This window comes from Styela clava, chromosome 9, assembly GCF_964204865.1.
Source record: "Styela clava chromosome 9, kaStyClav1.hap1.2, whole genome shotgun sequence".
NCBI lineage: Eukaryota > Metazoa > Chordata > Ascidiacea > Stolidobranchia > Styelidae > Styela > Styela clava.
The window spans coordinates 11,823,560-11,849,830 of NC_135258.1; the positions used below are offsets into that span (position 1 = coordinate 11,823,560).

At 34.4% G+C, this 26,271-nt stretch overlaps 5 protein-coding genes across 7 annotated transcripts in view; 2 read left to right on the top strand and 3 right to left on the bottom strand.

Annotated features, from left to right (window-relative positions):
• LOC120338889 (vesicle-associated membrane protein 4-like) overlaps window positions 1–26,271 on the top strand; it is a 129,902-nt gene that overhangs the window by 98,775 nt on the left and 4,856 nt on the right. The gene's annotated exons all lie outside the window — the stretch shown is intronic.
• On the bottom strand, window positions 123–11,935 carry LOC120338885 (uncharacterized protein KIAA2013 homolog). 2 transcript variants are annotated; one of them, XM_039406871.2, is made up of 13 exons: window positions 11,454–11,935; window positions 10,729–10,959; window positions 9,874–10,041; window positions 9,223–9,375; window positions 8,689–8,813; window positions 7,317–7,527; window positions 6,865–6,970; window positions 6,408–6,523; window positions 5,680–5,918; window positions 4,745–4,880; window positions 4,147–4,235; window positions 2,749–2,913; window positions 123–2,161 (listed from the first exon to the last, which is right to left on the bottom strand). In XM_039406871.2, the coding sequence occupies exons 1-13, from the start codon at window positions 11,678–11,680 to the stop codon at window positions 2,148–2,150; spliced, it is 1,980 nt and encodes a 659-aa protein (XP_039262805.2). In that variant the 5' UTR covers window positions 11,681–11,935; the 3' UTR covers window positions 123–2,147. The 2 variants fall into 2 exon arrangements, with proteins under 2 accessions (XP_039262805.2, XP_039262804.2); XM_039406870.2 differs by having other exon boundaries at window positions 2,713–2,913.
• LOC120338887 (tRNA (adenine(58)-N(1))-methyltransferase non-catalytic subunit TRM6-like) lies at window positions 12,075–15,879 on the top strand. Its single transcript, XM_039406873.2, has 7 exons — window positions 12,075–12,669; window positions 13,179–13,293; window positions 13,579–13,782; window positions 13,853–14,040; window positions 14,545–15,022; window positions 15,105–15,276; window positions 15,636–15,879. Exons 1-7 carry the CDS (start codon window positions 12,516–12,518, stop codon window positions 15,792–15,794), a joined length of 1,470 nt encoding a protein of 489 aa, XP_039262807.1. The 5' UTR covers window positions 12,075–12,515; the 3' UTR covers window positions 15,795–15,879.
• Window positions 15,823–18,975, bottom strand: LOC120338888 (ester hydrolase C11orf54 homolog). Of its 2 annotated transcripts, XM_039406875.2 has the most exons (6): window positions 18,846–18,975; window positions 17,109–17,419; window positions 16,732–16,843; window positions 16,475–16,657; window positions 16,215–16,407; window positions 15,823–16,082 (listed from the first exon to the last, which is right to left on the bottom strand). In XM_039406875.2, the coding sequence occupies exons 2-6, from the start codon at window positions 17,379–17,381 to the stop codon at window positions 15,863–15,865; spliced, it is 981 nt and encodes a 326-aa protein (XP_039262809.2). In that variant the 5' UTR covers window positions 17,382–17,419; window positions 18,846–18,975; the 3' UTR covers window positions 15,823–15,862. The 2 variants fall into 2 exon arrangements, with proteins under 2 accessions (XP_039262809.2, XP_039262808.2); XM_039406874.2 differs by lacking the exon at window positions 18,846–18,975 and having other exon boundaries at window positions 17,109–17,527.
• LOC120338886 (serine/threonine-protein phosphatase 2A regulatory subunit B'' subunit delta-like) lies at window positions 19,095–25,879 on the bottom strand. Its single transcript, XM_039406872.2, has 3 exons — window positions 25,824–25,879; window positions 20,746–22,026; window positions 19,095–20,282 (listed from the first exon to the last, which is right to left on the bottom strand). The coding sequence occupies exons 2-3, from the start codon at window positions 21,894–21,896 to the stop codon at window positions 19,616–19,618; spliced, it is 1,818 nt and encodes a 605-aa protein (XP_039262806.2). The 5' UTR covers window positions 21,897–22,026; window positions 25,824–25,879; the 3' UTR covers window positions 19,095–19,615.

Genomic DNA, 26,271 nt, shown 5'->3' on the forward strand with positions numbered 1-26,271 from the left:
CGATGTTGTGCTTTTAGTCAATAATTACGGCTTTATGCAATTCCAAATTTGACGACGTAACTTATAATAAATTAAGTGCAAGCCTGAATTATTCTTGTATACTTTAAGCACCACTCTCACCATCACAATCATTTTTTTCTCGTGTTAATATGAAAAAGCAGATCATCAATGTATTAAGAGCATACAAGGACGCAATATTTCTAACCGACACAAAGCAAAAACTTACTTTGACATTTCCAATACGTTCATGTCACCAGCACAATGAAATGTAACATCCCAACTACTCTATATTTAAATATTTATTTCCCTAAAAAACTATAATAATGAACTTATCAGCTTGAAAATGTCACCAATTTTATCCCTTCTGAATAAATCGTATTACTGCAATAGAACAAGAATTCACAAAAACCTATTTACATTCTAAAATAATATTAAACAGCAGGCACCATGAAATTAAATATATATAAAATAAATACTATGATCAGTATAGGAACAATGCAACAAATGTAAACAAAGAAGCGACTTGAACACCGGGCAATACATGAATGAAAGGTGCGAAGGCATACTACTACGAAGGCTGCTCAATTGTAAGAGGAAAAGCACAATGTATTGAAGGACGTTGTATTTTCAGATAACCATAATGCAGAATTTAAAAGAAATGTTGATAAAACCGGGGTTAAGAAACTATTTTTGATGCACAACAAATTGTGTCCCACTCAAGAATTTGGCATGTTCTTGCTGGAGTCTCATTCTCAAACTCTGTCAGAATCAGAATTTCATACTTTCAATAGTGATGATAGAGGAAAATATTCTCTAAGTCTAAGGAATAGCAGTTTATGAAAGGAGGAGGTCGAGTCTAAAATTCTTTACAAATTATAGTCAAAATATTCTCTCATCCAGAAGACGTAAAATTTTTCTCAATAAAGGCTACTCAAACATTCAAATTTTCTCAATGCAGTATAGGTAAACACTAACTTGTACACTCAACAGCATTTCACACAATTATAGCTGTGTGGAAGCAACAAATTCCACTATAAAAATCTTATTTGCTTCATTTATCGACACATTTGCTTCATAGTAATTACACAGTATGGGGGTCATTCAATGAAAGCCAAAAATAAGTTAAAATAAAATCAAACAGCTTCCAATTAATATCATTGTCTGCATAAGTGTTGATGTAACACACAGTGGAGAAAAAAAATCAGCTGATCATGGTAGTTAATTCTGGTAAGGCAATAAAATTGGAGATCTGACTCTTGTGGTTAAGTAGTAAGTATGCGATGGTCGAGCGTGTAAAGCAGGGGTAGGCAATTACTTTCCGAAGTGCGCTACTTACAGATAATAAAATTGGTTATCGCGCCGGAGGTTCAGAACTCAACATGAAACTATGAATGAAAAACAGTTTATTTACAAATAACTTGCTTCAATAACAATCTCCTGCTCGTTTCACTGATGTAATGCAATAGGTATTTGTTACAGTAGAAATTTATATCCATAATAACTATAATCGTAATTTCAGCCGGCACAAGTGGGCCAGATGAAACACTTCAGTGGGCTCGTAATTTTCCCCCTCCTGATGTGAAGCATCATCTTTTTTATTTTTTTTTGGGGGGGGGTTATACATCATTGAGTTCAATTGCCATGCCACCATCACCCCCCTCATCCGAGGTCTAATTAATCTGGTAGACGATGGACAACCAGAAAAGTTCTGTTTATTCCAAAAATAGCAGCTCCTTACATATCAGTATCTGCTTGTACAGGACCTTGTTCGGAGCAAAAGGTATGAAAAAGTTTCGTAGAAAAAAAATACAAAGTCAGATTTGCCTGTTTAAACCTAACCAAGTTACCATATCCCCAGCTTTCCAATCAGAAATTGCCATGATCACTAATAAAGGAAATCAGTATGAGCCACAGAACACAAAGCTAGACCATCGGGTAGTGTTACTCAGCCGAAATGATGCATTCCGATGGGTCAAATAAAGTGCTTGATTACCCAATCAGATAAGAATAAAATTGTCTGAAGTTTAACTGTTGTCCCGGCCATCTGTCCAATGTTTGTAGTACCGAGATTCCCACTTTCACATTATATTTTGTTCTTTGCATATATTAAGGAAGGCTTCATCTACAAAATGAATTTGCTCAACAGCTCAGCCAACTTTAACTGAAAGAAAAGAATTCAGATTTAGTTACCACAATAGGTAAAAAGTTTGCTTATCTACACCGTTAAAACAATAGCAAGAAACTGAAAAATAATAAAAATAAGGCAAAATATGAATCTAAAAAAGCAACAGACAGAGGTGGTGCATTAACTGAAAAAAATTAGTCAGTATGTTCTCGATAAAATAATTGTACATTTAACATACATGAAAATTATATAATTAGAATTACGGTATGCATTTTGAAATGAAGATAATATTTTGAATTATCAGACTATTTTAATAATTTACCTAATATGAAAAAGATTCTAAAATGAAATGATGAAAAAATAGTTCAAACTAAATTTTTTTCAAATTACATTTCAAATACTTTATTTATCTTTTAAATTTCAGTCAATTTGAAAATATCTGTGCTGAACACTTTCCTGTATTCATCTCATTACATTTTTGAGCTATTCTTATATTCGAAATCGAAAAAAAAATCAAACCAAAATTCAAATTAAAAAACTCAAACAGATCCACAATAACTCATCATCTAACTGCTACACAATCCTACCAACTCGCCAAAGAAAATATCAGGAGGCCAATCTACCACGGTTACTGTAGTTGGTGTATTTTGCATTTCCCGAAGCAACTCCCGTGAAATGAACCGGCGATTTATAAGATGAATTGTATTCATTGCATATTAATCGAATCAAGAATAAATGAAAGAAAACGATGAGTGATCCGATACCGATCCAGAATATTGTTGGAAGACCTGAAAAAGAAAAGAACTTCGCTAGTGAGTGGATTGCAGGTAAATCTTTCTGCTTAAAATTTTCGAAAAATTTATAGCTGATCTCCTGATCGCATTGACAAGTCGGTACTCCCGTAGTAAGTGTACCAGGTTAGGATTAGGCAATAAATTTATTCTGATTTTCCTTATTAGTTCTATTAGGACTTCTTGGACTGGCTGTGTTAGCCAAGTGAATATACCCCTGCCCATAAGCTTCAGTCCCTTTATACAACTTGATGTAGATAGACAAACAAAATTAGTTGTCTATATTGGTACATACACTTCTGGAGCACTGACAAGTCTTATGTCAATTTACGCATAATGGTCCTCAGAATACAGCCTCAGCAGCTCTTGGAATTCCAGTGGTTGCCTATAACTTTGATCAAAGATGAGTGAGTCACCTTCATTACTAAATGAGTGAGTGTGATTTGCTTTGAGCAAATTCCCTTTTAAAAGGTGGCTTTGGGTCAAGTAGCTACCATCTTTTTAGGGTAAAAAACAACCTCTTGTTTTGAAGGCCCTAAAATTCGTGCACATCCATACGTGAAAATTTTTAAATATTTTCCCAATATTGAGTAAAAAAGCTAACTAAACAATCTGAATATCATGATATAGCTATTAACTAAGCAAAAATTACAAAAAATTAAATTATTTCATACTCAAAAATATTTTCAGTCACTGTAATTCATCGCAGCGTAGACCAGTGGTTTTCAACCTTTTTAGTGTAGCGGAACCACAAAGAAACACCCCAGATACACAGGGAACCCCTATGCAATTTTCAGAATTACATATATTAACCTATACAAACATAATACTGGCAAAACAAAATGATCTTTGAAGTGTAGCAAGTTTAATAATACTTGCAAATTAATAGGTATTCAATTTTAGTTGAGCAATATACATATATATTTTAAATTTAGACTCTCGGATTCAGATGGAAATTCGTGGAACCCCTCAACTGTATCGACAGAACCCTAGGGTTTCGTGTAACCTCGGTTGAAAACCACTGATGAAGAGACTTCACTGAAATCCAAAACAAAAAAGATTCCAATGAATGTAAAACCAATGATTACCGGTAATTTTCAAATTAAAGTTTTGCGAATTCGGATATTATTGTTTTCAGGTGCATATTCCAATACAGTCCTCCGATGCCTGTCATTACAAGTTAAGCCTAAGGGGAAGCCGGGTTCAAAGGAGAATTTGAAATGAGCCAACCTGTTCCCTTTCGAACTTCTTCCATATGTTGAGCGTGTTCTAATATCTTCTTCACATGCAAAGTATCTCGTAAATCTGACAGATGTTTCCTAAAATATTATGAGGTAGATAAACATACAGTAGATATAATTCAGATATTACTTGCTATTTGTACCTCATACTGTCATAAAATACATTTTAGAACCACTAATAAAAATTTTAAATTTTTCAACATACAGCGTTAGTTGAATATTGTTGAACATAGGTAATGATTTGACTAATTAAGCGACCAAATAAACATTAAATTTCATCCAGATTCAAAGTAATAACACACAGGCATTGCTTCAGGACATACTCTACTTACTCATAATAGCAACCAACACGAAAGCATATTATATATCGTCAGATATCAGTTTACTTGCACAGGGCCTTGTTCAGAGTGAAAGGCATGAAAAAGCAGTGACAGCTTATCAGTGTCACTAATTATAAAGCATAGGTCACAATGTGATTCTTTATTTAAAATTAGACCAAAAACCTCTACGACAAAACTCGATGAAAATCTCACCCATGTTGCGAATAAAAGTAAATAAACCTAATATGAGCAAGATACTCATTGTACCTGTCATGAGAAATATATAATATAGGAGTGACTGGATCAGTAACATAAACTGGTAACTCTTGCGCTTGAACTCCTAATTCCACTGCATCACGTACACATCCAGCTTCACATGCGTATAATGGAATCTTAGGGTGATCTGTTCCAATCATAAAATAATAAAAATTAAAATACAACAGGAGTCATGACGTAAACATTATAAAACATTTAATTTATGCTACTTAACAGTGATTAGGATTAGTTTTCGAGTAACTCTCTTAAATTTTGAGGCTCAACGATTCCTTACATCGGAACACGATTGCCATCGCACATCTGCAGCAGGACAAACAATATAAAACATTTACGGTGTTTTTCAATAAATCTGTTATTATTGGGTAGGCAATGCAGAATAGGAAAGATTGTAGTACTTCCAAAATATATGTAACTTCTGAAATATCAAGGTTCGCTGGTACAGTGCCTTATTCAGAGTGAAGGACGCACATAAAAATGTTGATTATTCTGTCGTTTTCAAACGTTGGGGAGCGCCGTGAAGCTAATTAAAAAGAAAATATTTGTTAGATTTGATTTTGCCTTGGATATTCACATTTCTTTATTTTGGATATTTACGATTGTTCCATCTATGTATTTTCAACATGTTTTGAATAAAACAAAAAAAATTTCGCCTTACTATCTGTTATTTGTAGCTTATTGTTAGCTTCGGTAGTTTTTTTCAAGGTGAGGCGCAAGACTTGACAAATTCTAAAAAGGTGTCGCGGCCCAAAACGTTCGAGAAACACTGGCCTAGATGGTCATCTAGGAGGATATTTCTACCACAGTACATATCTTGCGATACAATCCCCCAAAATTTTTCTATAATTTGTTGTTTTCTTTTAGCCAAGAAAAACCTAAAATTTTCCACCATTTAATTTCCAACTGCACACAATGTAAATACACCTCACCTCTAAGTGCTACCATAATCACAGGAGTTCCAGTTGAATCCCTGGCACGTTTGACACTAATATCAAGAGTGTCATTTCTATAGATAAGACGATGAAACGAGATATCGTTATGTAAAACTTCAGGATCAGGACCAAATCTCAAATCATTCTCAGTAAATTTTAATCCACCAAAACTAAGTAACATGGCTTGGAGAAGACCTTCAGCCCCTTCACTCACCAATGACTTGCACTGATGTTTACTGAAAAAATAAGAAGAAAATAGAGAGAGAAGTCGAAGCTATTAGTCATTGTATTTTCACGAATATGAAACTGTGTTAAAGTCACACATCCTTGTGGCACATAAACTAGAAAGATGACACATGGTAGAGGAAGGTACCTGACAGAATGTGCGAGGTAAAGTAAACGTAGAATATTTGACGTTCCAACCCAACAGCTATTATTATCGAATCTGTATACGAATAATTGTACACATTGTTTTTATAAAAGTCACAGTTTTTTCTACATGCTCCTGTTTCCAGATTCTTCAATTTTTAAGTTTCGAAGCCTCTTTGGTGGAAAGACGAGAGACCTCAGAGGCTTCGAAACTACTCAAAATAAAAAAAATTCAAAATGAACTAAACAAAACAATTTCTCTAATGAAAGAATGCCATGTGATCCAGACAATGATAAAATTCATCAAGAGAAATAATACCTCTGGAACTATCACAAGAGGAAGAAAAACTACATACCTCAGTGTCAAAGACCATAGCCTTTGCAAATTAGCAACATCCTCAACAGAAGTCACATGACTCCACAATGATTTGCCACTTATAGTAGAATGACCTTGGTAACAGAAATCTGGAGTCTGAAATAGCGAATATAGTAAGGAAAAAATAAATTGGTTAACTTGCTCTGAGCAAAACTCTGTAAAAAAAGTGCATAACATGAAAAGTCAAGATCTTAACTGGTAAATAAACTGCTCAGAACCTGAAATTAAAAAAAATAAATACTTTTCCTATCGGAAATTGAAAAAACCTAAGAGTGAAATGAAACATCATCATGTGAAAATAGACAAGTTTCTTTAGAATAGACTTGAGACGAAAAATGAATTAGGAATATATAGATATTCAAGAAGAAAATAGTAGGCAGAAACGACAAAAGTTTCTGAGACAAGCATATTTTTCACATATAAATGAAAACATATACCTGAAGTCTGTTGATTAAATTTCTTCTTTCATTTTCTGGAATTCCTTCATCGTGCAATTTGGAATCAGATGAAGACAGGACATAATATATTGTTTCATTTACAATTCTGAATTAGTAAAATAAATAAAAGAATACCAATCAAACTCTGGTTTTCAAGCCATACCTAGCAATTCAACAGTTAGGAGGATAGACAAGACAAGAAGAAATTAGAAACCGAATAGACACATGTTTGAAAAATTTTGTATTGTAGGTGAATCAACTCATTGGACCAAACTATTTTGGTGTCATGGGTGAAAGATGCTTTTGCCACACCGCACGAAAGCTGATAAAAACCGGTATTTCCAATTGCGTTATGGATAAATTATTTCAACTTCCATAATCACATAGGCCCTAATTTCATCAAAGATCAATTCTACTCACAAAAATAGCTAAATCTCATTTAAGTCTATCACCTCGGGTCAGGTAAGCCAGGCTCATCCTCAGAAGGGCTGACAGTTAAACCAGTATGTAAAATATCCTTCCAAGCTGCTCTGTGTTCTTTAAGCAACTCATCAGTTGACATTTCCATGACTATGTTGGCATATTCTGCTGTTTGTTTTTGTAATTTCCCTTCTTCAAGTTTGGCTAAATCTTTACTATTTTTGATACCAGAATGCATAACAACTGTAAGATAAATGTAATATTATTCAGGAATAACATATATTATTGGACATGGGTGACCATCGTTTTGATAAATTTTCGTTGTTGTTGGAATAACTGTTGTTGTTGAGAAAATATTACCATTTTCTGCAACTAATGGGCCAATTGACTTGGGACCTGATATTTCACCAAAAATATTGCTGTTCTATTTCAAAGGGGCAAACTTCTGTATTGCTCAACAGCCTTCATACGACTCGTCCAGGGACCTCCGCACCTCTAATTACTTTGCGTGGGTTGCAGGTTCGAATCCCATGCGGGGATGATTATGTGCGAGCGGATTGCTAGACTCCTCATCGCCATAGGGTGGTTCACGTAACCGCTGGCCTGTTACGGCTTCTTCCATCATCAAGTCCATGCTTCTGAAAACAAATAACTAACTAATCCCATACCCGACATGGAATGATAACCGGACGAGAGGCCGTGGTTCGCCATATGTTTAAGCCGTCTTATCGACTTTCCTCTCCCCCAGGATAAATATGTAAATCCTATCCTATGCCATCCTCAAGAGGCCGTGCTGATATGCAACCTTATATTTGAACATCGCTCTATTCTTATCATTGTTTTCTGTCATCCAATTCAAGATTGGTTTTAAAAATTTGAAATAGTGGGAATATTAGTTATTTTGGGAATTGCTCTTTAGTTAAACCATATACCTATAATGGCTGATGGTATGAGCACTTACTGATCAGAACTTATATTTTGAATGTATCACTTCCAGATGTACAATCAACAACGTCAATATGGCAAACAGTTTTGCCATTGGGTGCTAGGTTAATGATGTATGGAAATAAAAAGAGAGATTGGACGCTATGCATCAGGATATTTAATACATTTACACTATGCAGTTTTGAAAAAAGCATGACACCTTTGACCAAATAAGTGTTTAATATACCAGACATCAGCAAATATTTAGCTATTCGGCATGTTTATTAACAAAGATATACATTGCAGCAATTTCTGCTGAGCAAACTATGTACCACACAAAAACACAGGATTTCAGGTATCTGTGAGGTAAAAATAATCAGACAATCATCCATTATATGTATACACTATGGTGTTGCAGAAAATTCTTTTGTCATGTCATGAAACGAATAAACTAGTTCTGACTATTCAATCATATAATACCTGTCATGGCATCAACATGATTCGCATTATCATTATTTATTTGTAAATTATCTCCAGTTAATTTTGATGCAACGGAAATGGCCATGAACTTTCCTTGTGATATCTCCAAAACATTTGAATGTAACCTGTAAAAAATTTATGTACCGGTAAGTAAATGGCACAAATTTGTAATAGGTGATTTTACAGACCCTAAAAGATGAGTATATATAACAATGACGCATATAAAATTAACGCTTATTTTTTATAATTCACAATTCTCTCAGTTGGCTTGGAAATATAAAAAATGAATCAATGTTTAGAATTTCAGTTGAATTCTGAAAATAACCAATTATGACAATCAATATGAAAACTGTTTTTGAATCACTTCGATAAATAATCTTTATTTAGGATACTCAAAATGAATTACATATTTGATGTATGCAATGAATCAGTAATTACTACATCATTATTACACATTTATGTCTAATCAAAATGAGGATGATGGCATGTCAGAATGGCTCCCAAATTTTGACAGCTGTGCGCTCGAATTCTTACTTGTATGGTTTATGATTGAACAAATTCTCAGAAACTCTATTGAAACTTGCATCGATATCATTTGATAAAATTTTGATAGTTTTGTCACCAATAGAACGAGATGATCCATCTAATGACGCACTGATATGTTGAAGAAATACATTCGGTCTGGATCTAAAATGCATAAACAAAATGATTTAAAGATAAAAACATGACGACAGACTTTGTATTACAAATAATATATATTTTTGTAGAATAAAACATTACAGCATTTAGAATATTTACCTCAACATATGACAAAGGACAATAAATAATACTGGCACGTATTTGATTTGAAAGCCCAAAAAGCCATGACGTTTAAATATTTGCTCAAAGTTGTTATTATTATTGAATTTCAATATTTCATCAATTCAGCTTTACAATGATTTATGTTATTTTTCCAACTGACTTGAGTATTTAGTTGTATCAAGGTACATTCTGACAGTTGGACCAATTTAGATTTACCATGGTATGGTCTTCTACAGATCTTAGATTTATTCAAGGCAATCTGTAAAGAGCCTGCACATCAAATTTTCCAACAGGAATAAACAAATTGAAAATGAAATGATGACATATCTAGGCAAGTTCATTATCAAAGTCACACAAAAAAAATATTTCCACGTTTTCATTTACCTGTGAGCCACAGCTGTATGATTTAAGAAAACACATCCAGAATGTCCTTCAATTTTTAAACAACTCAATCTTTCTACAATACCTTCACGAAAATTTATCACACTTGAAGATTTTTCTGAATCTGATGAAAACATATGCCTTGTCTGGAGAATAGGGCTAAATGGCAATCTAAAACAAACACAATATTTATATATAAATACCCATATATAAGTATAAAAGGGAGGTAAGTTTGCAAATATACCCAGTACGAATCGGGTTAATTTAGCCTACTCATTTTACTTTAATGAGGACTAGAGATGATAAAAGTGATTGGATTAGAAAACTGAAATAACTAATGAATGCAAAAGTTTTCATGAAATTATTACTACATACTTGCAATTCAAAAGGAAAAATCTTTCTCATTATTACTTTTTGTAATGGCCAAGCAGTACTAGATTCATAGCAGCACATAAAAGATCATTTTATTGGCAATCAATTCAAATTTGTGGGAAATGCCAACTATGGATTCAATATTTCATATTCCACTTTATGCGGATGAACATACATCAAGTTAAAGGTCTTGAGCTCGATTTCCATGCCCATGGCATCACCCATGATGTAATAATTGGGTAGGCAATGCCAACCAGGAGGATTCCGATCCTTCGAAAAAATCGAAGCTTCTCATGTATCAGTGGCAGATGTACAGAGCCTTGTGTAGAGTCTTAAGGTGTGTAAAAACACTCTATGAACCATCACAATTTCACTATAATTCATTAAAAATATCCAAAAACATTATTTCAGAATATATTTGTGACAATATATTTATAAATCAGCCATTTCAGATTACACTACAATAAAACATCAAAAATATCCTACTTGAATGTCCTTATTTCTTCTCTCATAACTACTTGTTTTTTATTGTCGGTGTGTTGAACAGATTCTGGATAAAATATATACAGACTAGAAGAGTCTTTTACAATTGCACCAAGCTTTCCATTACCAACAAATTGCAATGGAGGGCGATTTTGTTGGCTCGGTTCGTCTTGGTTATGATCATTGATGTATGCATCAAGTTCACCGATTGCTATATCATGTTGCTTTAGATGCCTAAAGTTGAAAATGAAATGTCGGTAATAGTGATACCAAAACTCGAATTTAACGGCAGATTGTGCTTGATAGTGTTTTTGAGAGAATCCGCTTAAATCAGAGCCTCATGCATTAAAAGAGTGAAGGTGACACGCATTTGATTATTTAAAAAAATGAAATTGAAATTTTAATTGGGTGACAATCATTAAGTTAACCATTTTAAAATACGAATCAGTTAAAAGAAAATTTGTATTTATATATAATTGCTTTTTTTTAATAATTTGATACATATATCAAACTTCAAAATGAGGGATTATTCCCGCCCGCAACAAAAAGTACAGCTGTTCATATTGATCCCAGTCCATATAAGAACCTATGGCTGTTTTTGTCATATATTATTGAAATTTGTTTATATATTATTGAAATAGGTGATCAGCTGATCACATCAATAAGTATTAATGAAATATTCATAATAATAATAATAATATGAGATCACTTTAACAATTCATACGCACATTGCAAGACAAGAATCCACATTCGATTGAGAGGTGAACAACGATAAGACATTTCTGTAGAAGAACGGACCCAAGTAAATGAAAAAAATACAAGCTGTAATCCCAAATGCAATAGTTCTTCGAGTCACCGGCAAAGATCGCAATGAAAAACTCAACGTCATCTGTGAAATATTCTGCTGAGCCATTGGAATTTGCAATTTTGCAGCACTAGGACGAATCTTAAGCATGTGACAACAAGTCCTACTATAACCCTAAAATCTTCAAAAATAGGTTTAAAATTTATATCTTATTTTGTTGTTCTGAGTCAGTTCAACAGACAGCCTTGTCAAAAACGTAGAATGCAATAGAGCAATGAGACTATTTACAGATTTACAAAATTATATTTGCAGCAGATCTACATGAGATATAAAATGGTTGACACATAGCTGAAAAATGACGAGCTTCTGAATGATTAGTTTTTTCTAAAGGTTCTACAAATCGGACAAATTGGATTATTCAATACGCAAATAACAAATAAAATAACACTGGATAAAGACATAATATGTCCATATTATATTATGTACAAAGTAGACAAACACAATCTGAACACTAGCCTGTTACACTCCACTGGCCAATTCGAAGCTTTTATTCAAGCATAGCACCTGTTCCGAAATGACATAAAACAGACTGCACTTTCTTTTCCTTCCCATAAACAAATTTCAAAACTCAACATTAAAAATTGCTGTTGTAATCCAAAACTAAAAACTTATCCTTTTTGACAATCGTAGAACTAACGCACAACTAAAGTCTTGTGTTGATTATTATATTATGGGAGTATGGAAGGCGCTGCAAATCACTTATATTTGTCTTGACTCTGGGTATTCAGCAGCACAGCCATATCATAAGTCAGTAAGTCGCGTCACATCATAAGATCACAACATTGCAACGTTTACCAGGCGAGTTCCCGTCCATTACGTCACAGCTAGATATCATCGAAACGATTCAAAGCACATGTTGCACATCACATTGTAATAAGTGCGCTTTCCTGCTGCGCTGCTATTTTGTCTGTCTATAGTTTTAGATATGGATGTTATCGCTGAAAATGTTTCTGTGGTTTTACAAAGAGGAAAAGTGTTGAAAGCGATTAAACTAGAACGCGGCAAAAAGATTGTATTTGAAAAGCTGCATTTCAAACCAGATAACGCCATCGGACAATCATACAATTCGTGGTTTCAAGGTAAATCTTTGGATTCTATTAACACGCAGTGCTTTGTTTTTCTGGTCGGACGTGGCTTATAGTTGAATTATATCAGAATTACATGAATTAACAGTATCTGCATGATTTATTATTGTATTAGAGGGGTCAGACAGACATTTTTGTATGTCAATATGTTTTATTAAACATTTTCCCCTTCCCCATATTTTATTCTTAGCCTCCCTAAAAGGCACATGCCGTAAATCGAATAAAGATTTCAAAATAATAAACAACTATTTATGTTATCTTGCATATGGCATCTTTCTTATAATAATTATCACCACTGGCAGTGAACTATAGGGTTTTGCATAATGTTATCTGATATTATTCTAGAATCAATTCATAAAATAACAGTATAGCTATTTGTCTTGTTGGCGTAAACTTTTTTAATTCATATTATTTTATTGATCCTATAGTGGAAGATCCTTAGTGGCAACAGTGCTAAAGTATTCCATACCGAAAAATCATTATTGAGAGATGATATATTTTAGTATCTTCAAATCAACTTGAGAAGGTTGAAGATGTTATAACTCGCGGCAAACCAGAACAAGCTGCTTCAGGAGACAATGGTTCTGCGGAAAAGCCAAACTCAGCACAAGATAACAGGTCAATTTATTTTTTTTATTTACTCAATTTTTAATTTGAGAACGATGAAACCCATTTTATTGGTAAAAATTTAGAAACAAGAATACCATGCCATAATAATTTTATGGAAATTTGAACTTATCATGACATCGACCTAGTTTTGTGACTCACCAAAAGGCTCTTATGTCTTTGTAGGTTTGCTTATGATTAATCCTTAGTAATTTCTGAACCGGCTAGGATGAATCTTTGTCTATGGGGAATAATTAGGTACTCATCACCAGACATCATGTTTTATTAAATGAACAGATTGCTAGAAGACACTCACGGAAAGTCTCAGTCACTCAAACGAGAAGAGATTGTTGGCATGAAATCAAGTGGAGCAAAGGGAGAAGAAATAATAGAGGAAATTGTTAAAAACAGTGCGACTTTCTCCAGCAAGACAATTTATTCACAGAAAAAGTACTTACAAAAGAAGAAATTAAAACATTCAACAAACATTAGGATATTGAAGTGAGATTATTTACTATTTAAATTAACCGGATAATTAGGTTTAACAACCATTCGTAACTTATCATTTTAGGCCATCAGCACGACTTATCTGCAAAATGTATGAAAGCAGGGAACCAGCTAAAATTTGTCACATGAGGATTGACACTGTATCGCAAATCATTAATTTGGCAAATATACACTCAGGCTCAAAAGCTATCGTAATCGAAACATGTTCCGGTCTAATTCTGAGTCTCGTCATGCAACGCTTAGCAGGAAAAGGTAATCTTATTGCATGATTGCAGATTCTGGCAAAGCAATGATAATGTTAAAAGGTATTGATATTATTGGAGTTTCACACTCCTTCCAACACTTGTCTATCTGCATCATTGTGATTGTGAGATTTTGAGCAGGCACCATAGCTAGCAAAGTATGATTATAGTAGCTATGATTATCCCAAATGGCTAACGCCAGCTATCTGTCTTACGTCGGGAAGGAATTTGGGATTGGATTCTAAATGACATAACTTGAGTCTTTTCAGCGAAAGGGGCTAAACTGAAATCCGACTCATCTTTCTGCCAGAGACACTTGACTCCGACACCCACTCAAATTTATTCTTTTTACTGTTGTATAAAAAATCTATTATAACTCAAAAGAGCGGCACCTCGACTTAACATTCAGATGGCCCGCAATTGGACCTTAGAGGACTCGAGACTTGGGGTTTGAAGACTTGTACACAACACTGGACTTCAATGACTATCTTTTAACCATATAATACTTTTACAGGTTGTGTGGTGAATCTACATACTGGTGAAACTCCGACAAATTTTCATGCTATAACACACATGAACTATGACGACTCATATTGGGCAACATTGAATTCGCTCCCTTTGAATAAAGTTGGCCCATTGCTGGCAGGAAAAGATTTCAAAGATGTTATTGGAGATATAGATCAACTTGAAAAGGAGAAGACTGCAAGTTATAGCATCAAAGAAACAGAAAAAGATGGTAAAATGTCATCATCCATTGAAGGTAGCAAAACTTCTGATGAAGATCCTAACAAAATGAATGGTTCCGAAGATACAGTTGTGATATTACCTGATAACGATACTGAATCAACTGGTAAACAGCAGAAAAGAGAACTCACTGAAATAGAAAAATGCCAGATTCGATTAGAAAGAAAATATAAGAGATTAAAACATCAACTTTCTGCCTGGAATGCGTTGAAGACTAAAAGCATGGATGCAGCAATCTTAGCATGCAAGTATGAAATTTTTTGCCGTCCTATTGTTATTCTTAATGGCAATGAACCCTTAGGATTTTGATCTGATTTATATTCATTCCAGATTTCATCCGACGCCTGTGTTACTGACAATATTGGAATTTTTGGCTCCTTCAAGACCGTTTGTAGTACATTGTGAAAATAGGGAACCACTCATGGAGCTTTTCGTTCAATTATCTGTATCGTCAAAAGCAGTGAATCTGAAGATAACAGATACTTTTATGAGACATTTTCAGGTAATATGTGATTTTATTGCAAGATAATGAAGGGCTTTAGCAATATGATTTTTACATTTATTCAAGGATAGAAAAGCTGATTAATACAAAGCCGTAAGAGTCTTGGTATAGTAAGGAAATCTTTAGCCAGTCAAGTGATAAGAATGACAGCGAATAGAGGTGAAATTGGTTGAGGGAACTGAACCGCATGCTGGTATATGTGAGTTCTATCTACAATGGATCTGCATCATGAAATAAAACTGAAGGAAATCTTGACATAACCACCGTTTCTCTACAGGAAATTTTTCGTCTTTTTGTCCTGTTCCCCCCCAATATAATATAAGCCTATAATTATTCTCTACTCATTAATTTTTTTTCAGGTTTTGCCTGAGCAGACACATCCCCATGTAATGATGAGTTCCACTGGAGGTTATTTATTAACTGGTACCACTGTCAAAACGTCCAATTCCAAGAAACAATCTATTCCATTAACAGAGAAAACTGATTCAGTTCCTGCTAAAAAAGCGAAAATCACTTAAATGTTTTGATTATATTGCTACGATTAATAAATTTCGAAGACTTATTTTTGTAACATGTAAGCATGTTATCAATCTCTTCCAATCATATGGGTCGTCTCAGGTTTGTCAACTCTGTAAACCTTTTCTGCTGGACAGAAGTAACCTTCATATTCGACTTCCTCAGGTGTTACATCTGTATGGTAATGTCCCCCTTCGTCATTTTCCACACTGTATCCATGTGTGTGTTCTATCCTTAAGTCAAGTCCAGGATCGCAAGATATAAAAGTTGACAAACATACAAAAGGAGACCTAAAAATGAGTAATACAAATAAACATAAGATAGGAATGTTTATTATCAGAATGAACCGAGCAGTGCTTCGCACATTTTCGTAAAGATTAACTCAACGAGATTAAGTTGTGAACTTTTGATTGAAATCTCACCTGACATGGTAGAAATTCAGCCAATTCTCAATATCTGCATCACTCTTTAAAGGAGTTTTGCTAAAGTCTGGCATCACATGAATCTTCAGTTTTCCCTTTTTGGTCAGAAATGTTCCTCCCATACCCACTGGCCTCTCTTTATCATAGTGGCTATCCATGCCCTTTCTCATACATGATACCAAGTTATCCTTTCCTGTGAATTCAAAATTATTTCATTTAATGAAAATAGTATAGGATATTTATATACAATCTGCACTTACCTGTACGACATTTAGCGGTGATTTTGATAACTTTTCCCCGTTGCCCAGCAGAGCAGAAGGTATTGCATAAAAGACAGAATTCAGTACAGTTGTATTTTTCACCATAATGTTCTAAGATAGCTTCTTGGTTTGTTTGATCCACTTTTGCAATTCGAGTTAGATTGCGAGCAGGAAGTGAACCACCTGATTATGGGTAAAAAATATTGTCAAGTCCCCGATCGTACGCAAGTGCGGTAGCATTGCAAACATATACAAACCCGATGTTACTAAATTCGGCATCATTTCACAGTTTACGCCAATCACATGCTTGGATCCAGCACCCGCGCCGAGAATAAATGCCCCGGATAGATCGGCCGCATTTTTTAAAGCCTGCAAAAATATAAAAGTACGTGAGAAACTAATCTTAAAGTTCTGGCGATATTACAGAGAGAGATATTTAATATTTCGTCAACCAAACTACAAACAGTCATCAATACGAAAAGAATACGCAATACAAATAAAATTGCTTTGGTACAGCTGATTTTTTAATATAGCGCATACCTAGTTTTGGATGCTGTAGTTGTGTAGTACTCGTTTATCGCGTAACCATTATGAGGAAAACGACTTGTTGCCCAGCGTAACAAGTAGAACTTACCTCAAAGTCATAAACCTTTTCCTTGTATTGATTCAATGGAACCAAGTACGGAACACCGCCAATCTCAACCAGCTTCGTATTACCGCATATTCCAGGCGCCGCAAGTCTAAAGGGCTCCTCTGACAAATCTGGACAGTCGACAACTTCACATGAATACTCTTTGTAGTTTTCTGACAAACTCTTTTCAATGACATCGGCTAGCTCTGGAAGAGGAGGCACGTGCAAATCTGCTTTTTCCACAGAAACATCTCGATTAACGTCACCCTTCTCCATGATGTGATGAAACTAACTAGTCTGGGTGCCAATCGTTTCTACCAGAAAGCGCAAACACATAACACGTGAAATGCAAATATTTAACTTACTTACTTTACCTTATATTTTACACGCTGTTTGTGGCGTGCAATTATTGTACTCGGAATTGATAAACGTGGTAGATTGCGAGGAAGCATACGGAGGAAACTTTGGGGGAAAAGTGAATGGGAGCGCTTTTGAATTTTAAAAGAATCCACTACAATAGCAAGTATTTGTCGGCTTTTATTACTTACAGTTTTCTGCCTACAGATGAATATGATTGGCATATTCTTTTTCTTACGATATAAAAGCCTTCTCTAAAATTATGCGCTGCGAGCATTTATGAGAGCAATTTAATATGCATTAGTCTCTGGAAGCATTACCGGGGTCTTACGCGTTTTCGACCATTTTGAAGCATAATTTGTGGAATAATATGCTCATCTGTTGCGACGGAAGTCGTAGAAATTGCCCTCTTCAAACTCAATCGAAGTACTTGACGTTTCATGCTTCTGAGCATGCATATTTTTTATGTTTTACCGATGTGGCCAATACATTCCTTTCCAAGCTTGTGGAAGCTATCGGCGTTTTTTTTATTATTAATGCAACTTTTCCCATTATTTTCCATCAATTAGATTGACATTCTTTTTTATTTACCAAAGTGATGAGGTCCTTACTATAACATTTATCATGTAGTTTGGTATTAGGACTTTCACGCGACACCGCTCGAATTAAATCATAAACTTTGATAAATTAGGCTTTGTTAGTTTCAAATTGAAAATTCGAGTTTACATGTTATCAAACAAGAAACTGGGTCGGATACGGAAAACAATGGCAGAAAAATAACAGAGCGACAAAATTTATCGCTGTGGCAATCACCGCTGTAAACCCACATCAAAATTGAAAGGCTTGCAACCAAATTACGTGTCTATTTGAAGTATTTCAAGCTTTACATAGTTTGCAGGTAACACGAGTGCGTAAGCGATACTCTTAGTTATTCTCGGGTGGAACAACCACATTACAAATATATTGTAAGTTTGCATGAACTATGTTAAAAATTGAAGACATTCCAAATTTGAAAAGAAGAAGCATATTTCATTTCTAAGCAGGCGTGCTTTTAAATGTGAAGCCTTCAAATCAAAGACTACAATAGGACACATATTATAACAATAATATATGAGAGATTACTGCTTGTACCTGGCCTTGTTTGAAGCGAAAGTCAGGATTAGTCATAGTTTTAGAAAAAAAATTGCCTACCGCCGGTTTCGAGCTTGCTACACTCTTGATACAGACAACTAGTTTCCTACTAAAAACTAATCGATTTCATGTAAACAGTAAACTAGCCTTCTCACGCCTATTCCATTGTGCGAGTTTAGCCCTATCATACACTTCCTAGATATATCCGCTTTCCCAACACATGCATTCTTCAGTACTCATATAAAACTTTACCTTGTCAACTTTCCCTCCCATAGTTTTCCAAGGATTCACCTTTGTCTCTTTGATTGGATCAAAAACTTTCGACTAGGAAGGATCTTCTAATAAGCTGATAATAAATCTTACACTAACCTTATCACTTTCTGTAAATGTAACAAACACATGTAATTCATTTTGAGCACCATGATGTGCAAGAACAGGTTTTATCAAAGTTAATAAAAAAAAACTCATTAAACTACAACAAGTGAGTTATATACAGCACAATGATAGCAGCATAGTCATGTTATGTATTAAGTAAAACAGGATGCACCACGTAAAAGATTGCATACACCGCCATATCACAATGCAAATAGTCGTACCAAAAGCCAGCAGCGACTTACAGAAAAGTTATACCAAAATGAAAAATGCCACTTGGAAGCATTTAAGATGATTTAACAAAAGCTATTTGTAACATGTATGAACAAACATCGGCACAATCTTCAACTAAAACCAAATCCCAACTGATTTCATCACCTTAACCTCAACATTTATGGAGAGAAAGTGATGTTTTCACAGGTATCCTAGGACAATAAAATTTTGTTGGTGGCTATTAGAAAAAAGAATTTGATTTTGAAGATCTGTAACCAAATGAATAGAAGCATGCTCGAATAGGAGATATTCATAAAAAGTTGAGCATAAATGCAAACACTCAATGATATTATAAATATAACTGATTGTAACTCAAATATAATCTGTAACCAATATAAGGACACACACTTACTGTTATTACTAATATGATTTTGTTTTTAAAATACTGTTGTCGATTGCGAAAGTGAACTTGATTTGGGACCGTTTGAATTAGAACCTTGACTAAACCGTAAAGCATCGTTCAGTGGATCATCATGCATGAGGTCTAATCTAGTTAATTCGTCTTCTAGAACATCAGCAAAAGGATTGTCAGCACTAAATGTAGTTTTTGCTTCGTTAGCTTGTTCCTCAGCAACCAGAACTTCGTACTCCTCTGCAGCATACTTCTCCCAGTCAGATTGCTTTGGAAGTTCAAAAGCCTCATCATTTTCATCAAGCAATGAGTTTGCAAATGGATCTTTTTGTTCATGTTCTAGGTATTTTTCAATATTGAGGAATGTATCAAAGAAAATACCCGCCATTTGCGATTTTTTTAGATCAACAAGAGATATGCATTCTGGCTTTGCTGGGTGTATCATATCCAATATTTGACATGCACAGTCATCAAATGGAAGAGGTTCAATATCAAGCAACTCAAGTTTTCTGATTTGTTCTTCATAAAAATATTCCATCTCATACAAAGAGATGAACCCATCTCCATCCAAGTCCATGCATCGAAACCAATATTCGATACTTATATTTGTAGTCTTATCTTCCTCAGATATGAGAAACCAAACAAAATCAACATATGACATACATTGCGTCCGAGTAGCAGAATCACTCCATCTGTAAAAATTAGATCAAGTCGTAACATGGAACAACTTCGTAAGGGTTGGTACTGCCAGTTCAAAAAGCAGAAGACTCGAATAACTTTTAATGGCCTTACGTTGTGATAAGTATATGTTACAGGTCTAATTTTGCGCAACAAAATTTGATTCAGCGTATGAACATGAATAAGCTCAAAAAGGTTAATCATACAAAACATGAATAACTTGATTTGACAAAAAATTTCGAAGATTTTTTGAGTATTTAAAAGTTTTATTCAATCAAATATCTCCCCAAAAGTAACAATACGAGTGTGCTATTTTTGTGGGATACCCTTTATCAATACAAGCAAGTGTGATAAATATTAACATTGCAAAGTTGCAAAAAAGAATGAAACTCAATTTTGGAAAATCATCATAATTATTCATTGGATTATCAGAAACTATATTTAAATATGAATAAATAACAAACAACGAAAAGTCACCTGGTTACAGCTCCAGACAGAATTCTATCAATAAGTCGACCACTCAACACTCCGTCAGAGTGTCTGGCAAGATCATTCTTGTCAATAACAAGGTCATGATCCTTGTCAAGTTCCCAAAATTTGCAATAAATTACATAAAAATGTTCGTAAGAGAAATAATCCGTCACAACATTTATATCTTGTTCACTTTCCAGGTTGGCTAAAACAGATAAAAAATTACTTTTCCGAAGTTCATTGACAGAAATTCTTCCAGACCATGATCGATTCACTGTGTAAAATATTCGTGCTATTACAGTATTCATATATCGCGTGTGAAATTCAGGAGCTTCTTTCAGAAACATAAGTCCAGGATGTGTATCAACGACGTCACGAAGTAACGGCATAAGGTCATCAAATTCTAAATATTTATTGTCTTTCTTAGCAAGTAGGCTCACAAATCTTGATGCTTCATCATGATAAAGTGAAACTACAGACTTCCACATTTCGATAACACCACTTTCCGTAACATACGTATTTCCAGGTTTAAGAGCTTTATTAAATAATATTGATTTCCAATATAAAGGGCATCCACAAGCTTTGCACACCGTACCCATCTGTGACAGTTTTAATCTTTTTGTATTCAACTCTAAAAAAGCTTTGGATATCATTCTTGTGAAGGTTTTGTCCGTTGCTATTGTATTTGGCTTGCCATATGGAAAATAGAATTGAGGAATGATAGGTTTTGTTGACTTATTATTATTAGTCACGAAAATTGATTTCCGTGCGTCTACTGTAATACTGTTTGTGGAAATGTGATTGCTAGGTTCGTATTTTTCTAAACTTGTTCTAGATTTTGCATTTTTAGCAAACCGACGAGGACTCAGCATTGGTTTTGAGTCATCTTTAATAATAGCTGGTATAGTAAGGTTTGCAACTTCTTTTGCTTTTTTATTTTTAGCAGTCTTCTGTACTTGAAAGTTAGTACTTAAATTCTCCCCTTCATTTCTATTTTCCTTGATTTGCTCAAGTTTGGCAAATAAATCGCTTTGTTCTGGTAAACTTATCCATTTCATGAACAATTCATCAACTTTTAAATTAATAAGTGGTTTCATTTTCGAAGAAGTTCCAAGTTTGGTTAGCGGATGTTGCCTTCGCGATCCTACTTCTTCCATTGTTTTGAGGGTTAGAAAAACATCACATTAAATAAATTCTATTCCTCACTCATTCCATGCATGATATCTATTATGCATGGCACTATGCCCACAAACAAGATATATAGAAACCTAATATGTCTTCCAATAACTGTTTTAAGACAATAAAATAGAAAATTATCAGGTTTCCACGAGGACGAGACACATAAATATTTTATTATTATGCATATAGTTTAAAATAGACGATTGCAAAAAACCTCATAACGTATTGAAATTTAGATAATATCGATTTCCAATTTTTAAAATTTCTTTTGCTATAAACATTAACTACCTACGTATATCATATTGACATCTTGTCTAGAGGTGGTTTGAAAATAAAAAAGGGTTGAAATAATACTACTGATGGAAACAACACATTATGAAATTCAGCAAGCATTGAAATATCACACGCTTACAAAACAAATAACAGCTGCTCATATTATAACACAGAAAACAGATTATTATTAGTATTGTCATGCTGATTATGGAGTCGAAATAAACTTATACTATTACGCATAAGATTGACAATTTCTCAAGCAACATCTTGAAATACTTGCTCAATTGAAAGATGATATTAGTATACTGCATTGTGATAAAATATCATTGCCCAGATGAGTATCATAATCAACAGGAAAGTATGGGAGAATGGGACATTACAGGCCTTACTAAAAGATTGGTCTACCCAAGATTTTCATAAAAGGGAATAGCTGGTCGAGTGCTTTTCTTAGGATCAAGTTTTAATAAAAATTAAGAAATTATCACCAGCTGTATTACAGCCTGAGATACTACAGATCTTTAACTATTTTCATAAATAAATCAATCCTAGATTTTTCGCCAGAAAACATAAATACAAACAGACTAGTAGTATTTCAGGCAACTACCTTCTTCTTAGTCTTCTCTTATAAACTCCAATATAAAATCTCCCGAGTTTTCACCAGTTCGCATTGGCTGTCATTAGATAATTACACCTTAAAATAGTTTGTCATAATGCAAATTACCGTGTAGTTCAATGAATGGAATATATTTCATGATTTCCAAATGACGATAGCTATACTAGCATTTCTAAAGTCTTTAATTACTTGCGGCACATGCTCTGGATTCGAGATACAGACCATATGTAAAACATGTGCATCTATGACTTTGATAACAACCAAGAAAAAATAGGAAAGACAGCTTGGTCATTGAGAACAACGGAAAGAAATAAGTTTTTTTCAGTCTTTCTGCGTTTAAACTTTCCTAATGAGGTATAACCAGGTATTACTCTCTTGGCCCAGTTAGAATTGTTGGGGTTCAAAATAATAAGAGCTTACTTTAATCTATGTGAAATATAAGTAGGCTACATGTGGATTTAAAAGACATTTGGCATATTACGTTACCATGGATTAGGGTTACAACGACGCCACAGATCACTGATATCTGTCGCTACTGTGGTGAATAGATATTCAAAATAAATCTTTTTGTATTTACACTACCAGTATATATTATTACTTCGAAACAACTCCCATGGCAACTGAAAAAAAGCCATACCGTAACTCAAATTGTCTTATACCTTATGTGGTCAGAAAAGACCAAAGTGTGAAACATCTGCGGGAAAACATTCGTGGGGCAAAAAGTTGATGAATCTACATTACGCCTTACCGTGTATGCAGTGGACAACCAAACATCAGGTTATTATAATACTTAAGTTAACCACGAGTTCTTCACAATAACTCTTTATTTCAAATGCAAAATTCCATAATCAGCATATAAAAGAGATGGTGTAACCATCAACCATTAAAGGCATATAGGCTAGTCTACAAATGTGGAAATCCTAATTAAAAAAGCGTCAACAAAAAGAATTAGAAAAATATGTAGCTAACGATTTGTTTCCACAAAGAAGTTAACACTAACTTGCACATGGTCTAATTTAAAATAAAACCGAAAATAACGAAATAACAATTGGTCGACAATTGTTTGCACATATTCATGCTGCAATAACAATAAAATGAACTTAGTAATAACTAGAGCTCGACCGATATCACTTTTTGGCACCGATACCGATATATCGGCCAACTAGTGACCGATAACCGATATCGACATACCGATATCTACAACCTGAACCCGCAGTAAATACAAATAGAAAGAAAAATTCAGTTTCAGTCAATCAAAAGTTTATGTTGAAAAATAAAGCAGTCCTACAGAGTGCTTGCATCATCGATAAAAGTTTCACAGCAAATAATAAGAACACACATTAATAAAGGCAATGTTTGAAAAAACAGAGCACAAAAGAAAAATGGCAGTCAGTAAAAAGCTTATAGAAGTCCATTTTGATCCATACAGTAGTAGGTTTGCACGTAATTTACGGAATTACGTAATTTTTTCGAGTTACGGGAGGGAAGTTACAAATTACGTAGTAAAGTCGTAATTATTGGTCGAGCGCTTCCGCGTTTGAAAGGTGCTACTTCAAAGCAGTCAATTCCGTCGATTATAAAATGTGAAAGTTTAACAAGTAGAAGAAGTTAGAGTTCCGATATTCGCAGCCTTTTTTCTCTCTCTTGTTACGCAGGTGGGGGAAGGCATGACGCGTTGCCACCCCGTTTGAGCGTTTGGTTTCACGGTCAAAATGATATTATTATGAGCGTTATCACCGTAACGCAATTAAGACCGACAGACTTTTTTGTTTTCACGATTTGGTATCTTTTTTATTCGGCGCTGATAATGATAAATAAGAATGTGTGATAGTTGATTGTAATTCCGGAAGGCGTATTTTTTTTTCTCTCCGTGAAACAGACATGAAACGAATTTACCGCCGCTATGGGCTCTCAAAAGGAGAGAAGGCTACTTTCTTTTCCCGACTCAATCACTTTTATTAATACAAATCACAGCGCATTAAAAAACAAAAAAACAAAATAGAATTTATTAGCATTAATTTACAGCGAGTTACAGGTAAGAATTTACCGCCAGCTAAATAATTAATATTTGATCTAAATTTATCGCAAATAATGTTATAACATTTAGGCCGCGAAATGATTTGATATAAAATGAAGCTTGGTAATCAGAATATCGTCAATAATTCAGCATCAATAATTATTATAAAATGCTAACTATGTAGCAAAGTCGGATAATGTAAAAAACGGAGCAATAACAAGTCTTCGTCGCGAGGCAAGCGCAGGTATAATCAAACGAGAGAATACGCTCGTCGTTGATTAATAACTTAGAAACCCGACATTTTTATTCAATACGAAAGTCGATTTTAAAAAGACAACTATCGTTTCATAAATATCCGTATACCAGTGTCGGTAATGATAAAATGGATCGCATAAAATTGGGACGGTTAATTTGCGAAGGTGATAAAGGAAAATTAACGCCAGCACAAAAGATAAAATCAGAATAAATTTAATTTGAATTCACTCCTTGGTATTTGTCTTTAACATCTGTCGCCGGCGTATAGTACTGTCGGTAATATGAAAACCAAACTTCGATGTCCCATTCGGAAAAGAAGTGGATTCAAAAGGTTTTTATGATAGGTTTAAATGTGTGAAAAAATATCGCAATTATGGGTCATTAGTAATTACGTAATCGATTTTGCCACAATTACGGAATTACGTGCAAGCCTAGTGGGGACGCAAGATATTCGAAGGCGAGGATTTTGCACCGCACGAAGAGATAAAAGAGAGAGAGAGAAATATAGAAGAGAACTCTGTTCATTGAAAGGCAAAATGAGAGAAGCGAAAAAAAGAAAACGCTCGGCCGCAGATATTTCCCGGGGAAAAAGACTCATTTTTTAGAACGTGGAAAAGCGACTAACGCTGATATATATCGGCCAGATATATCGGCCGGTTGGGCCGATATGATATATCGGCAAACACGCAATATCGGCCCGATATATCGGTTGGCCGATATATCGGTCGAGCTCTAGTAATAACTTACCAACACAAAAACCATGATCACTTAGTTACCGCCAGACGCCAGTCACAAATAATCAAAAACTTGTTTTTGGTATCTCTTTGTATTCGCTGTAACGAAATCATCTGGCCGTGTTTATAACATTTACCTGACTGAAAATCCGACGTGGATTTACTTTTTGAGAAATACGGTAATTTTAATTCTGTAATGTCAGGTGTTTAACTTCAACATAATAGAGGCATCCGTTTCATAATTTTATCAATAAATTATAGATGCCTATAGATGCCAAATTTTCTGTGTCACCAGTACCGCCAATGGTCAAATACATAGGTCTGCACAAAATACGGTACTACTTATATTTCTGGGCCACTTTAATAAAAGAATACCGTACCGGTATCATGAAAATTCCTTGTGGCGCGACTCGTGCCTGTGTGGTAAAAAGAAGTCCGCTGTTAGTTGCCTGTTTATCTGA

What these genes read in the sequence shown, in the direction of transcription:
- LOC120338888 (XM_039406875.2), bottom strand. Translation starts at nt 17,381, where the DNA reads ATGGAGAAGGGTGACGTTAATCGAGATGTTTCTGTGGAAAAAGCAGAT. An exon ending in AAAAGGTTTATGACTTTGAG is followed by an intron (nt 16,844 to 17,108) that starts GTAAGTTCTACT and finishes ATATTTTTGCAG; the next exon opens with GCTTTAAAAAATGCGGCCGA. An exon ending in GCCGAATTTAGTAACATCGG is followed by an intron (nt 16,658 to 16,731) that starts GTTTGTATATGT and finishes ACCCATAATCAG; the next exon opens with GTGGTTCACTTCCTGCTCGC.
- LOC120338885 (XM_039406870.2), bottom strand. Translation starts at nt 11,680, where the DNA reads ATGCTTAAGATTCGTCCTAGTGCTGCAAAATTGCAAATTCCAATGGCT. An exon ending in GAAGAAATAAGGACATTCAA is followed by an intron (nt 10,042 to 10,728) that starts GTAGGATATTTT and finishes TGTTTGTTTTAG; the next exon opens with ATTGCCATTTAGCCCTATTC. An exon ending in ATTTAATCAACAGACTTCAG is followed by an intron (nt 6,524 to 6,864) that starts GTATATGTTTTC and finishes TCGCTATTTCAG; the next exon opens with ACTCCAGATTTCTGTTACCA.
- LOC120338887 (XM_039406873.2), top strand. Translation starts at nt 12,516, where the DNA reads ATGGATGTTATCGCTGAAAATGTTTCTGTGGTTTTACAAAGAGGAAAA. An exon ending in AACTCAGCACAAGATAACAG is followed by an intron (nt 13,294 to 13,578) that starts GTCAATTTATTT and finishes TTAAATGAACAG; the next exon opens with ATTGCTAGAAGACACTCACG. An exon ending in GCAACGCTTAGCAGGAAAAG is followed by an intron (nt 14,041 to 14,544) that starts GTAATCTTATTG and finishes ATACTTTTACAG; the next exon opens with GTTGTGTGGTGAATCTACAT.
- LOC120338886 (XM_039406872.2), bottom strand. Translation starts at nt 21,896, where the DNA reads ATGGAAGAAGTAGGATCGCGAAGGCAACATCCGCTAACCAAACTTGGA. An exon ending in CTGTCTGGAGCTGTAACCAG is followed by an intron (nt 20,283 to 20,745) that starts GTGACTTTTCGT and finishes TAATTTTTACAG; the next exon opens with ATGGAGTGATTCTGCTACTC.